At 31.3% G+C, this 16365-nt stretch overlaps 2 protein-coding genes across 2 annotated transcripts; one reads left to right on the forward strand and one right to left on the reverse strand.

Annotated features, from left to right (window-relative positions):
- Positions 1–147: 147 nt before the first annotated feature.
- On the forward strand, positions 148–800 carry LOTGIDRAFT_107145 (hypothetical protein; the record flags this gene model as incomplete). Its single annotated transcript, XM_009063768.1, has 2 exons — positions 148–316; positions 508–800. Coding segments are annotated over 2 exons (462 nt in total), but the record flags the coding sequence as incomplete, so codon positions are not given.
- Positions 801–4167: 3367 nt separating this feature from the next.
- LOTGIDRAFT_210457 (hypothetical protein) lies at positions 4168–11354 on the reverse strand (the record flags this gene model as incomplete). Its single annotated transcript, XM_009063769.1, has 18 exons — positions 11159–11354; positions 10872–10990; positions 10543–10645; positions 9580–9706; positions 9306–9415; positions 8905–8971; positions 8392–8556; positions 8077–8234; positions 7824–7925; positions 7523–7646; positions 7101–7259; positions 6677–6850; positions 6124–6234; positions 5681–5859; positions 5298–5435; positions 4809–5006; positions 4492–4595; positions 4168–4279 (listed from the first exon to the last, which is right to left on the reverse strand). The coding sequence occupies exons 1-18, from the start codon at positions 11315–11317 to the stop codon at positions 4168–4170; spliced, it is 2409 nt and encodes an 802-aa protein (XP_009062017.1). The 5' UTR covers positions 11318–11354.
- Between the last annotated feature and the right edge of the window lie 5011 nt (positions 11355–16365).

A 16365-nucleotide genomic window follows, 5' to 3' on the forward strand; every position in this document is an offset into this window, starting at 1 on the left:
AGACAGGGGTACTAGTGTACCGTACTTTCAGCATTTCAAATAAACTTCAACATTTTAATTCAATACATCCAGTAGTAGACCGGTCTTTTGACTATTGTCCTGTATTTAACTCTTATATTTCAGAAAAGTATTCTGGCACTACAACAGCTACAACGTCTGTTACGTAGAGGTTTTCAAACCTCAGCCTGTTCATATCTCAACACGAAAGCTGGTGTACCTAAACCTTCTAAAGGTAAAATCGAAACATTGAATTATGAAGAGGGCTTGCCACCATATGAAATAGGAGTGAAAAAGGCATGGAATTCCTGGAACACAAGTGAGTTATTGTGCTCTTTCTTGTATTATTTTAAAAACAGGAATGTTGATATCATGGGTGTCTTGACCAGTCATTTACAATAAAAGAAAAATTCACTGTGGACATAATTCTCTTTAAAGATGAGTTTTAAAGTTATATATTAAAGAAACTTAATCTTGCTAAATTTAAATGAGTGTTTTTGTTGTTTTCAGCAAATTTAAAAGATGAAGGAGGAGCATCAGAAATTTTGCTGGATGACATGTTTATTAGGAAATTTATGATTGGAACATGGCATAATCTCATAGTGTCTGAAATTACCATAAAACGACGATTTAACATTATCACTATAGGCATTTTACTCAACCGAAAATTCTCTCCAAATCAGGCTTATTTTCTATTAGGTTATACAGAAGAGTTGTTAAGTGCTTGGTTTAAATGTCCTGTCAAGTTGGAAATTTCTACAGTTAAAAATGCACAAAGAGACATGTTTTATCGAAACTGTTGAATGGAAATCTCTGTATAAAGAGTGAAACAACAATTTTATATAGATCTACACAGACATTAACAATAATCATAAAAAGTTATGTTGAATCTAGCATATTTCATAGATTTAAAAAAAAAATCTTATATGTAATTTGATTCTTTTGTTAATATATTCTCTGTAGATGAATTCTAGTTATCAGATATTAGTATTATGAGTGAAAAAGTTCCTAAAGTTAATGATATGTTGGGCTGTAAGACTGTGTATGACTTTTTTACTCTTTGCCTATGTTGTGTTGGTACATGCAATTTTGATTGTCATGGCCACGTTGCTTAAAAATTTCTTTACTACGGCCATACTTGCAGAATTTTCATTTTTTTTTGTTTTGATGAACTGTCAATGTTATATGTGTACATAGAATATTGACACACTTTGTATAGAATGGGATAACACACTTATAAGAAGGCCCTGGTTCGCCATTTTCTTCAGAAGTACTAGAAATGTACTAACCTTGCATAAATCCTTCAAAAATACCTCAAACTAGAAATTTCACTTTCTATCATAGATCAAGAAAAGACAAGTTGTCATTTTAACTTTCAGACTCAGACACACGTGGATGTGAAAGCTAAAATTTAAACAGTGATAATTTACCGTTTCTGAGACTAAGGTAAGATTGGTCAAATGTGTTCCTTTAATGTACATGTATAGATTTGAGGTGTATATTGTTCACTGATAAACAAAACCTTGATAAATAATGTAATTTTATTGACAAGTCAGGAAAATTTACACAAAAACTTGAATCTGGGAGGACTCTATTTTACATTAGATACAACTATTCTATCCATGGATGATTTTGTAATCTTTAGATCAATGTGTCTTAAAAATGAATTCTAGTAAATTGATCAAAAACCAGAAGTTGTAATTCTTAAATTAACCCTTATATTTCAGGGATAAAGTAATATAAGCTTATACCTGCAATATTACTATAGAGAAATCTAACTGTTAAATCATCACAATACATGAATATATTAAAATATTCTATACAATTCCTTTTCCATTGAAATATTAACATTTATACAGACAAAACACATTTAACAACAACATAGAGACCCACCCCCCAACAACAAATAAACAAAACAAGTGATTCATTCAACAAATGAATAATATTTAAATTATGAATTAATTGTAGGAGGGTGTATGATACAAATAAAAGCATTTATGTACAGCACACAGGGAATAAATTTACATTTTAAATACAATAATGATTGGTGGATTCTATTTAGATCTAGTTGACATCTACCAAGACAGTAAAATAGTCAAATTTATTTCAATTCTTCATTTACTCAAACACCTATACACAATATGAATCAATAGAATAAAAAAAAAATTCACATTTTTAACATAGTTGGTGAAAGTAGACCTACCGAAGCATGTCATGTCAGCATGAATTGAAATAGAACATAATGAGATCAAAAAACTGATAAGCATCTGTGACTATATCATTACTATACTCATAAAAACCCAGAAACTGAAACATGTTACTCAAGAGTTTCATGCTGTTTTAATATGTGTATATTACTCTACAATTGACGTATTGAGCATTATTTCAACAGTAAATATATTTTATTATCATTGTTATTATCACACAAGTCTTTTTAATAACCACTATTTTGTCAACTGGCTAGTTTCAAGGTTATCTGAGGCTACAAAAAGTACATATTTCACATTAGTCTTGAAATAACAAAATATCTGATGAAACAAAGTATTTCCTAAGAGCACCACATCTCTATTTTAAAAACTGACCTGTGCAACTCTTATTTTGCTATCACAAAAGAGAAGATTCATGATAAACATCCAAATAAGTTTGCTAAATTATATTCACATACAAATCAAACATAAGAAAAATCAGCAAAAACTCTATCGCCTTGTGAAATATTTACTTTTTTAAAACAAAGCACTAATATTACTTGCTGTAGTTTATCTACTTGTAGTAGCTCTGGTATTTAGAGCAGGATCAGTAAGTGTCATAAGGAACAGATGGGCTGATGGTACAAGCCCTTAGAAATGACATTATGTAGAACAACCCAAACTGGAGTAAACATCAATCAAAAGTGGGCTTAATTATTAACATGAAAAAAACCTAAATGTTAATTCAGAAAATTATTATAAACATTCCATTTCTTAAAAGAAAAATGTGATAGATGGCTTTCAAAATATGTACACAACACAAACAATGAAATTAAAACATAAATAAATATCTATTACTTATAATATATGTTTATTGGTGCTTTTATTCAAGAACTAGATGTTTTCTTTGTATGATACATTTTTTTTTTATTAAACCTTCTTTTGATTTAAAACCATACATTAAATTTTTCATAGCAATTCTTTCTTTGGCACATAATGTCTTAGCCTTAATTATGCATAATTAATATCAATGATATCAATCAATATTTATATTAAACTTACACTGAAGTAATACATAAGTTTGTTGAGCAAAAGCATATGATCTAAATACCCAATGCCTTTTAAAATGTTGCATTAAATTTAAAATAAGATAAACGCATTATATTTTGACACAAAACAACAATTATATTCATTAATCTACAATTATTCAAATTTCACATAATAGTAACTAATTTGCATAAATAAATGAATAACATAAATATTGCCATCAAATATTGATTGAAAATGAAAGAGGAGCCAAGTTCGAGGATTTTAGAGACACCAATAAAATAACATATTTAACTTCTACATTTTCTTTGGATGAAGTAATTTGACACTGGAGACTGGAGTCTACTTGGTTTACAGTAAATACTGTGGTATGAGAAGATATAATTCAATTGAATAATGATTCACATTAAAGGCTTGTTTTCACCAATATTGTTAGTTATAAAAGATTATCTTAATTATATATCTCATATTGTAACATCTGGCTATATATGAACAATACTGACAAATTAATGAGAGCTATATAATTATATATATATAAGCTCAGTTACAAGATGTTTGCTGATACTGGCTTATAAATTTTAAGAAGATTGATTATCTAATACATATTCTAGTTTATACTCTTATCAATCAAATAAAGAGAATATATTTTTTACACGTCTTGAGCCAGTGACAGGTCATTTTGCATCTCTAAACCATTGTTGTTACCAATAGGACAACCTGTAGCTATTGTTTTTTTTCCCTCTCTCGTCTATAACTCAAGCTGTTGTAATATTCACTGATTTGATACAAATTTCTGTCATAACTATCACAACTGCTTATTCTATTTTTAACAGGCTCAAGATTATAGCTGGACAATAAGCCATGGCTGGTAAATACACGCAATTTAACATGTCCAGCTATAAGTTAAGTGTGAAAGTGACAATAAATCTATTGCCCCTTATTTAATCTGTTGTTGAAGATATTGTAAAAATTCATAATATGACATACTGGACTCAGTCCTGTCTTCTACCATATGTTGATAAAATAAATGTCGAGCCTTACTATCATCTCTGGAAAGAAAAACAAATATATTCTAAAATATTTGAAAAAACAATCTAAGATTTACTAAAAATTCAATGTATCTTCAAATTATATTTTCAGTGTAGAAAACTTTTTCTTAAAATGGAAAAAATGTAAAATAAAACAATTGTTTTGACTGTAAAAATGTAAGAAAATTTTACATATAATCTTATCAATGATATAAAGACATGCATTACTTTACCTCATGACTAAGAAAGTTGAGCCATTAGGACGACAATCTAATAAATAGTTAATAAAATTACGTAAATCTATTGATAATGGATTCTCCATTTCTGGTAAATCACTCTGAAATAGTAAAATAATATATGATTACTCAAAAACATGAACACATGATATTCATAACACACATTGTCCAATGCTTCATCTCAAGTGAGACATGACTTGTATATACCGAGAGATAACAACTCTAGAGCCATAAAACTGACTCCAAAATCCAGAATACAGAAGTTGTGATGTTTTTAAAAACATTGAACAGGATATGGCAATCTAGTAACTCACCATAGTGTCTGGAATAGACATAAAATTAGGTTTATCTAGAACATTTTGACAGAATGTATCACTAACGGAACCTCCCACTATCATATAAACACTCTCCCCTGTATCCATTACATAAACACCATGACGATCTATGTTAGCAGACGACAGTTGAATTAATGGTGGCATTCTTACAGACGTACCAGATTTCACTACTTCTGACTGTAATAGAAACGTTGTTGATTACAGTAAACAATAGTTATGATGATATATATGTTTTTAGTTATTTGATTTGGAAAATCCCAAAACAACAGTATTATTTTAACAGACTTCAATACTGTCTGCAACAGTTGTATCAATTGTCCTGGTCCTAATGGCACCCTGAATTTTCTGACATCATGAGGAATTCAAACCATGCATACACAGATAAAAGCTCAACTGAACCTGGAAAACAGAAAATGTTTCCCACCACAACAAATAAGTTAGATATAGATTTATCAAGATAGTACAAACCTGTTCTGTTATATTATGTACAGGATAGAGTGAAGGATATATAGACTGTAAGAGGTATGATATAGGTAAAACTTTAAACTGTTGTAAAGCAAATACTCTATCATCTGTTTTGGTATTGGTATTTCCTTTAAAACCAGTCTGTAATTAAACAAACTATAACAATGAAAAACATAGACCAAATCATAAATAGATTTAAATAAAAAATTTCTACAAGTCTAAAATTGGACTTATCAGTGGCATCACATCTTTCCAAATGAACACGATGAATTGAATTACTTTCTTTTGCTGCAAGCACAAGAGAACATTGAAAAACCCGGGAAAAGGTCAAAATTAAGGTAGCTTTATCATTTATGATAACAGAATCAAAATAAAACAAGACTTACACTTTTTAACAATCCCAGTATAAACAAAGGTACTATTCTTAAAGAGTGAGGGAGAACTACAGCTCCCATTTTCTGTGAAGAGTTGAGTTGAGTAGAATAGGATCCTATACAATCTATAGCAGCATTCATCAAGGCATCCCTAGCATCACCCATACTGGACGTTAATGATCGATCTACAGCTGTAATATAATTGAAATGAAAGCTGGTCAAACAATTTGCTCATGTGTATTAGTATAAGCTTGGATACGCCTTTTTTAGCAGCCAAAAACAGTAGTCATATAGTAATAAAATATCTGCTGACTACTTTGTTATAACTAATTTAGCTTAAAGATAGTTGGTTTTCTCTTACTATTTAGATATTTGTATTGTACATAACTTGCATGGTTAGGAGCTTCTGACACCACTTTAACATGCAAATCAAAGTGAAGATAAATTCTACATACCCATCTTGGCCAGTAAAGATATTATAGCCTGTTGATCTGCTGATGAATAGACCTCTGATATATGGTTAGTCACTGGTAAACACAGGGTGTGAACTCGGATTCTACGCTCACCTATCAGGAGAAACAACAAACAATTAACAACATATTATTATGTATGTTATATATCTACAGTCATGATATATCCAATCCTAACCTTCTTTGATTTTTTTATTCATCATTCAAACATACAGTAAAATAACAATTTAATGACTAGAGCCACATGTGTCACAGAGTGGAACTTTGCTTTTGAGGCAGAAAAAAGGTGTGCGACAAATTTTCCAATTTCGAATCTCTTCAAGTGCTATCATATTAGATATTACATGTACATTCCAAAAATGAAAACCCAAAGAAAATCGACCCAAAAAGCCAATTTTCTACTTTCTTGCAGTCTAAGCACAGGTAGGTGTGTTAATTTTGAAAAAAAAAAAAGAATTGAAAATTCGAAAACAAACTGGGACAATAAACACAATCAAAACAACATTTCCTATAATACAGTTCAAGAGAGTTTACATACCTTTACTAGAAGTATAAAGTAAGGCAGCTTGAAAACAGACAGTTGATGCTTCAGCTAGTGTATCCTCTATAGACATTTGCATCCCAAATCCTGCATCAGGATTAATGTTAGGCAATGATAATAAATCTGTTGATCTAACGAAGAAGTTACCATGAAAGGTATGGATACTTAGTCCTGAAAATATAAACAAGAGATTTCAGAGATATTGTTGTGAACAAAATTTCATGACAAGAACAAGATAAACTTATAAGCTTAGGACTTTTAGATAATCTCTTATCATAAACCAGTTATACAGAAAATTCCATACATCTTTTAGGCCAACTCATTTTGCCACTGTTTAAATAAGCTGAATTTAAGTGCTTCCTTAGGGTAAAAAAAAAGAATTGAAGCAATATTGATAATAAGATAGATAATCAAAACATACCTCTTGTACATCTTATTCTCATCACAGATTCAAACCCTATCTTTCTGGTTAAATAACGCCGTAAATCAGCTTCATATTTCTCTGTTACTGGGATATTCTTTATAGTATGGAATGATGGGTAATAGTAAATACAACCAGCTGAATATTTTGAAATACAGGCTGAAATTACGGAAATTATTTATATAACTTTCAATGATTACAATTAATAATTATCATAATACTACCCACCTGCATCCTGCTAAAAGACTAACACATCCTGATAAACATCACTATTGTAAATGCTGTATAGTTAAACATGATAATAACACCCCAGACAGAGAAAGAATCTATACAAATTACAACCCCATACATACAGTAGTAACACATACTAGACTCTATGTCTTTTCTTATATTGTCTCTTAAACTTTGAGCTCAATACTTACATAATGAAGCTATATCAGCATACTGGCCATTTAACATAAATAAATCTACAGCTATCTGCTGTGCTGAACAATCTAATGCTAATTTTTTATAAAAATCTGTAGCTGGACCAAGGTGTGGGATATTCTGCAGAAAAATAAAAGAAAATTTAGAAAACTGCAAATCCATATAATCTATATTTCATAAACTCTGTTAAGCGGGACCCTAACATTTGACTTCTGACATGAATCACTCTTATTACTTTGTTTTAAAGAAAGCTTTAGGGATACCACCTAAAAAAATATAAAATTATGACTAGCTCACCTTAGCAGAAGTTTGAGAAGATGACTCACGAAGTTGTAGTGCACCTTGACCTACTGTAGGTAAAACTGTCTGCATGACTGTGATTCGACCACCAGTTGGATGCTGAAATGGAATCGGAAATCAAAGTATGATCTTATTGAACAAAGACATATGTCCTTTAAAATCAAATAAAGAATAAGAGTAACTGAGGCAATGGTAAATAAGTTAAAGTTGATTCTAAAACAATTGTCAATGCATCCAAATCTTGACTTACCATAAGTTTATATGCAGCTTGTAATGCAGCCCCTAAGGCACTTCCAGTTTCCATGTTACCCTCGAATAAGGATGGTAAATTGTTTAATAAATCACTAATTAACTCTTTACTTTCATGTAGATTCACTAATAATTCATCAGGGAGGGGTAGGAAAACATCTGTAATATAATTCATTACATATTAATACAATTCTTGCTTCTTTTATAGAAATCCATAATGTCTTGATGTTATCTGACATGCTAGCAGATTTCTACTGAACTTGACTAAATTTGACAGGAAATCTTCAAGTTATATAATACTATATACTATACTTACCATCTAAATCTGGAACTATTAACATTTGAGGTTGTGATAATCCTTCAGATAAATTAAAGAAATATAATGATCTATCATAACATAAAAATCCAATCTGAGTTCTAGAATCACCAGGTATTTTATCTAATTCATCTAATAATGTCTGACAGAACAGATTTAAATAACCTGAAATATACCAATAAATACAAATATAGACATAATGTAAAAGTAAAGATATTTTCAGAGGGGTTCATGAGAGTTTCAACAATAAGACATTACCATATCATAAGTTTATTTCAAATAGATTCATTAATCCCCAATTTCTTGGCCAGTGTATACCTGCAGCATAGCATGTGTTAGAGATTAACTTTCAAATGATTCCTATCTCCCTTCTTAGTTACTTACAACATACTGGTAGTTTCTTACTCAAACAAATGAATATTATTAACATGAGTTGATATCAGGAAACCAGTATCCTGCAATTGTGTATTTATGTTTTTAGCAGTAATGGATTTTTGTAGTAAAAATGATTACCTGTACTAATAGCATTGAAAGACACATCTAATAGATATAAATATACAGCAGGTTGGGGAGGACGTAACTAAAATAGAAATTTATAATAAGGCACATAAGTACATAGGATGTCTAGTGAATGAATAAAATTATGTATTTTAATAAACTTCAATGATCATACACCTTATTATTCTTCTTCAACAAAGATAGTTGATTCATCTACTGTACACAATAGTTTTACTCAAAAGCATTTACTTAAACAGGTGCCAACTCAAAGCCAAATCAAGTTATAAATTAGCATTCAAATCCTCAAATTTGAAATATTCAGTGCACTTTGAATTTTTAAAAAATTGTTCAAACAAGCCAACAAAATGGGTTAACAACATCATGATCTCTAGTAAATTGGATGTTAAGTTACTTACCATATATTCTGAAGGAGCTATAAATTCTATAGTTGCTGAACGTATTTCTGGTCGTCTTTGTGGATCACCGTATGTTTTAGTTACTGGATCAAAACTAAATTCTTCAGGTACTGGAAATACAAACAGTAAAAAATTATTTGAGAAAGGTCATTGTGTCCAAACTAGAAAATAGAAGCCTTGTTACCAAGAAATGAACAGTGAATAAACAAAATAATCTTGTAACAATTTTATTCTAAGCTTCACGCAAGTCATTATACATAATATTCATACTTACAATCATTAACTCTATAACATAGATTACACTTCCATCGTCGCGAATCCACAAAATGTACATAAGGATTGATATAGGTTCGACAGGACCGACATCTCACTATTACACTAGACTGAATTACTGGTAATTGCTGAAAATATAACAGAATTTCTGGTTAAATCTGAGGATAAGAACACCTGGTCCAGATTTTTATCTGTCAGAAAGGTTTCTATACCAAATAACTTTAACAGCTAACTTTGTGATTTGACAGAGACAATTATGTTGGAAGTTGTCACAAGCTAAGTAACAGTCATTAAGTTTCAGATGATTTCCATCCAAAAAATACTTATTATAATAATATATACAGTATCTTTCTCATAAAGTTGATTTTGCTTCCCAGCAGTTAACAGGTTTTCATCAGTATCATTCATTAAATGGTGGCATATGGGATGATAAAATAGAAAGAAACGAGTAAATGAATGAGTAAGGTAGTGCTATAAGATCTAAAAATAAAATATTTGAAAATAATAAAAGTATTTTAAGTATATCCATTTCCTAAGTGCTCAAACCTTAGCCCTAGAACTAGCTTACTAATAATATAAGAAAGTACATGTAAATAAAGTTCCCTACACCCTTAATCCATATCATTTACTCACAAGATAAGGTTTTTTCTCCTGAAATAGCCATGACGACTTTCTTTATTTCCAATCAATTTTTCTAATGAATTGCAACAATTTTAAACAAACTATATATAATATGTAATGATAAATATATATATAGAAAGGTCTATCATTTGAAAATCTTCTAGAACTTTATAACAAATTTTATATCTCTTTCGAGATCTGTATCAAAATTTATCACAAAATTTTATTGATAACCAAATAATATTTAAAGCAAGGTTAGAGCTAATTAACTGCAAAACATTCAAGAAGCAAATAGTTAAAAACAAGAAATAAGGAGAAAAACTAAACAAGGACTGAAACTTACCGAGAGGTCTTTAAATGGATGTATTAATATTCCTAATGGTAAACGAGCTTTATTTAATAATGACGAAGTTTGAGGCATTGCATTTAATGTACATCTAAAAACTCTGAAAAATAAAAACATACAATAAATTATAGGTACGTAATGATAAAACCTCAACATGTATACATAAATTCAACAAAATTTAAAGTATCTTTTTAGGACAAGGCTTCTCAATAGACCTAATATTTTTGTGATCATATTTCAGTCAATTCTTGTTTAACGGATGTATCTTTAACCTCTTTTCTCACCTAGACCTATAAATCAATTTGATGTATATTAAATATACTTACTCAGGATTACAATGGACCTTTTTAAAATCATGTTGTAAATTGGGTTTTACCGTCTCTAAACCATCACGATGTATTAAATTCTTTTCGTTTAATAAATTTATAGTTGTTGTAGTGCGTTCCTTAAAACATAAAGAAAAATAATTTTCTTATTTTTATAAGGCGTCAGACTGTTCTGGCAAAATTGCTTAGAAGTATTTTTAAAACAATATCATTTCATTGGTAATATATATATAGATTCAGTCATAATATTATATATAATTTCTAATAAAACTAATGAAGCTACTTACGTTGAAAGCTAAATTTTTAAAATTGGTAGATAGATCATTTGGATTAGGGTTTGGATTGTAACCAGCAGTAGAGGGTTGGTACCCTGATACTGGTAGTGTAGGGGGGAGGTTTGAAGCTTGAAGATTACCATAGGGAGGCATACCCCCTCCTCTCTGCATGGGATCTAGTGGTTTATTTGGTTGGTAAGCCCCATAGTTCTCTCCTGGCTGAAATATAAAACAGAAGTCATTAAGCTCCTCAAAGCAAAATCGTAATAGAGGATAAAGCTTTAATGCCTCATAGCACAGACACATTAATTGGGGGATGTCTGAATATTTGAATATATTAACTAAAAGATCATTCTGAGCTATATGTATCAATTTTGAGATATAAAGTCCTACAATAAATACATACCGTACTGAAGAAATTTTGACTGTTGGTACTTTGTCATGTAATATCTGCAGCAGAAAATTCAATTCTAATCTTAGCCTGAATGCCAAATGATCCAAAATAATGTAACAATCCTTTACCTGAGTAGGAGCTTGCGGATATTGACGTCTGCCTGTAATACCAGTTGACCTTTGACCCATATCTTGATTGGCTGGCGGTTGATTTAGGAGAGGAGGTTGACTAGTACCTACAAGAGGTGAAGGGGGATGACCTGAAAAATAAGCCATTTTTAATCAAAATATCTTGACTGCAGATTACCTGCATGATTGGTGAATCAGTCAAAATTAATTGGTGCTGCTAGTGTTAATACTCCAAAAACCAATGATAGTATTAATACTGGTAATTTGTAGAGAGGGCCTTGGGTTTGGTTCCTTATCAAGATTAGCTCACATAGGCAATGTACACTACAAACCTAGAGTAGAATTCACACCTTGAGTACCTACCTTGTTTAGTTGGTGTAAATTGACCCTCCAGAGCATCGTATGTCTGACCACTGATAGGAGTTGGTGCTCTTGAAGATTTATTGGATGATGGTTCTATAATTATAAACACATAATCATATATATGCATACTGGAGATTTCCAGTATTTGGTTGGATCTAAACATGCAATTTAACTGAACTAGATACAAAGGTATTAACAAAACAAAACATTGCAGTTGATATTAGACAAGCTAAGTATAGATATAAAATTACATGCTTGTTTGAGGCACATTTGAATAATCTCTTAATGTTCTGTGTGAGGTGAATTACACATACATGAAAATTATAAGAGTAGAAAACTGCACGCTTTCTTTACACATTAAAAACATTTCTAACTAATTTCTTTCAATTAATAAACGTCAAATGACTTGGTCTTTACTTCAGAAAGTTACAATAGTTTATACATGCACATTGTTAAAATAATTGTAAAAAAATGCACTCAAGCAAAAATTTAAAAGCTACACAAAGGCATGAAGATGTAGAGTCAATCAAAGATATTTATGCACACTGGAGGTGTCAGATAAACCAGTCTACTACTGTCTTCAATATCATTATCAAACTTCTTGTCCCATTCATGTCAAAATAATCAGTAAAATAAGATTACCAACAAAAGTGTGAAGACACTAGTTTTATGTGTAGTTTTATCTGATCAATGAATTGTTTGTCTATTTAGTACCTGTAGTCTGTACTGCCAGTAAAATAACAGTCAACAGTTTGTATTTGACTTTGTCTTATAGGTGTGTGCATAAACTTCTTTAACAGACACAAATGATTGGGATTTATATGGTTTGATCACAGGCTTAACAATGCCAAAACTATATATTATATTCCCTGATGTTTTCTAATACAATTTCTAGATAATTCAAATAATTATTTTAATTTGAAATAATTAGCCATTCTTAAAGCTTTCTTAGGTGATCAAATAGTCTTAAAAGAAATTTTGATCATACGACCATTAACTTTAAACTTTTCATTCAATTTAAAGAGACTTAGTTAATATTTGTTTAACCAGCTGATAGAAATAAATTTACCTGTACCACTTAAAAACCTAACTTAAAACATGTCTTCAATTAAATGAAAGCTTATGGTATTGATACAATACACATCAGTTTTAATCATATTATAAAAAGTGATACGGATACCTTCAATTGAGTTTATCAGAGGTTAAACCAAAATATTAAAGTATTATATCCCTTTAAAGATAAAATATTTATCAAGAAAGAAAGATCTAACCTGATCCAGGGGAGAGAAGCATGGAAGGGCCAATTTGATGTGAATATTGAGCTTGGCCATGAAAAGGAACTGGTAATTCATCAGGTCGTATATCTACAATATAGCACAGTAAATAACATGCTTTAATTCACACAGACGGAAAGTATAAAGCGAAAAAAACAACACCGAAAAAAGAAAGTAAACTGTAACAGGTGTTAATGTCAATATGAATGTTATTCCTATATAGAATTATAATACAAATATTATTCCAATAAGGGACATGACATTCAAGGTAAGGTAAATTTCTTTATTATGTAAGCTTAAAATTTTCAGCACTGACAGTCAATCTTGTTAGTTTTGTGGTGCTAGAAACCTGTGAATGTGTATTTTAATGTTTGATTTTATGGCATTTATAAATGATGCAAGTAAACCTCTGTCAACATCGTCCCTATTAACACCTTCATATATATATGTTAGCTTTAAAAATGTTAATTAGTGCATTAGGGAAATGAAATGAATCTACATTTTTCAAAATTGGCTTCAAAAATATGGTATGATAGATGTTGAAATGAAAGTTTATTAATTGACAATTGTGTTTATCTTGTACATATAGTTGACTGAAACTTATGTCAGATATAAAATCAATTTTCTAGACGCTGACTTCGAAATATCTTCTTTACATACTCTACTGGTACTTCAAAACAAAACTAATCAAACCCAAAAACACTAGATTACTCACCACTTTGTGTATCATTGACCAATGGTGTTGGTCCAAACTGATTCTGATTTGAGGCTGAAGGTGCTGGTTGATAAACTGGTGTATTATTAGATGAAAAAATCCCATTATTATTTGCAGGAGGAGGTGTTCCAGATGGCGCGGTTTGAACTTGACTCATAAGAGGAGGCCTTTGTCCCATTTGTGGAGGTCCTTGCACCATTTGTGGAGGCCTTTGACCCATTTGTTGAGGTCCTTGCCCCATCTGTGGAGGCCTTTGACCCATTTGTGGAGGTCCTTGCCCCATTTGAGGAGGTCTTTGTCCCATTTGTGGAGGTCCTTGCCCAACTTGTGGAGGCCTTTGTCCCATCTGAGGGGGTCCTTGACCCATAAGAGGTGGCCTTTGACCCATTTGTTGAGGTGGCCTTTGACCCATTTGTTGAGGAGGCCTTTGTCCCATCACAGGAGGTCCTGGTGGGGGCATTTGTTGGCCCGAAGGTGGAAATCCTGCTGGTGATTGCTGAGAATTAGACACTGGAGGTGGAACTGCACCAAATTGTTGCTTAAGTCCAAAGTCCATGGAGTTTGGTGGAATTCCTGATGGTCCATTCATCAATCCTCCATGAGGACCATTTGGCATGAAATTTCCTTGTGAGTGTCCATTGATAGGACCAGCTTGACTAGATGGGTTATAGTTAGGAGGAGCCATACCAGGTCTTGGTGGTACCCCTCCTGGTTGAGGTGGTCCTGGGAAATTTCCCTGATGATTCATAATTTTTCCTGAAAAGAAAACAACATTATATTATAGTATTAGCAGAAATAAATGTTCAATTGTATGATAAACGATTTGACTGTGTTTACTGAGTTAGTTTGACTGCAATAATAACAAAATCAAAGCTTACATCAATGACTTAATAGAAAAAAATATTAGTTTTTCAAAAGCTGTATTATGACTTTCTTTTATTGGGACTTACAATCAATGAAAACATCTTTTTTTTCAGAAAACATAAAATCAACAGAAAAGAATATTTAAGAGAGCTTCATTTGATCAAGTTGAATAGAACACAAAAATTCTACTTTAATAAAATATGCTTTCATTTGTTTAAACAGATAGTCAGCTTTGCTTTACAAGCTGATATAAATCAGCTTCATAGTTATTATAATCATAACTGTACCTCTCCAAGGCATAGCCAGAATTTCATAGCCAATGTTCTAATCGCTGTTAATTAACGATCTTTTCAACAAAAAAAAAAGTCCGGCTCAAATGAGATTGTACCAGAAATTTGCCAAAAATGTACCGGACAGCGTCTGTGTCTGGACGCTTATTTCAAGCCTTGTCTGTATCACAAGGTCCAACCCAACGAGTTACTTGATGTCAAATGTTCTTGAAGTTCATGAAAATAGTGGAGAGAATTTCATTATTTTCAATCCCTGCCAACCAATCGAAAGTTTGCAATAAATAAACTTACTAGGTGTTGAAATTTATGGACTTTAGTAGTGTGGATGTGTTTTTCTATTCGTGAAGTGCATATTGGATAGATATTAAACTCACAGTAAGCTTACAATTTTACCATAAATCTTGTCTACACGGTGTAAACAACAAAGCGATTGAGTCATAAGAGCCTGAGTAGACAGTAGTATTGGCATTCTTCTATGATTTTGAATAGCACAGAATAGATTTTACTAAAAGGGACAAGTGCACCATTTTGTGGGGTTGACTTGAGTGTTGAATAATGTAAATAGTCCTCATAAGTACTAGAAATGTGATGGCACGTTTTTTTAACTTTCTAACGCAGACAATGGATTTGAAGTGGGGCGGGGCAATATTGATCCAAGCTTTAATATGATATATATCGTCGGTGGGATATCAAAAGGTCATATATCCGGTTTTGGCGCGAAAGCCTTTTTCTGCACTAACGTGACCCCCGTGAATAGGAGCATCGAATGGTACAGATACCATATCTCTAAGCCAATTAAAAGTGACATATTGGGTCATATGATTAAAGGATGTATATCGATTGGCTTAAAATAATGTATGTCAAAAAGACGTATATCTTTGTCAACAATAACAACTGACGTTATAAGGAGCCTAATTTGATGAGGTAAGAAAAGGGAATAAAAAACGTATTAAGTCTATTTATTTAATTCATTTTAGCAGCTTTATTTGTTCTGTGATCACCCGACTTTGGCCTATTTCAAATACCAACTTCTTAAACAGTAATGATACCGTATCATCGTTTAAGTATCGCTATCGAGAACGTCAAATGATATACGTCCTTTTTGCATGGATACATCATTCTATTTCATTTGTTCTTGTTTATTGCAGAAAATGTCAAAAAGACCACCTTCCAGAGGACAGCAGCTTGTAT

Source organism: Lottia gigantea (assembly GCF_000327385.1).
Source record: "Lottia gigantea unplaced genomic scaffold LOTGIsca_6, whole genome shotgun sequence".
Classification (NCBI taxonomy): domain Eukaryota; kingdom Metazoa; phylum Mollusca; class Gastropoda; family Lottiidae; genus Lottia; species Lottia gigantea.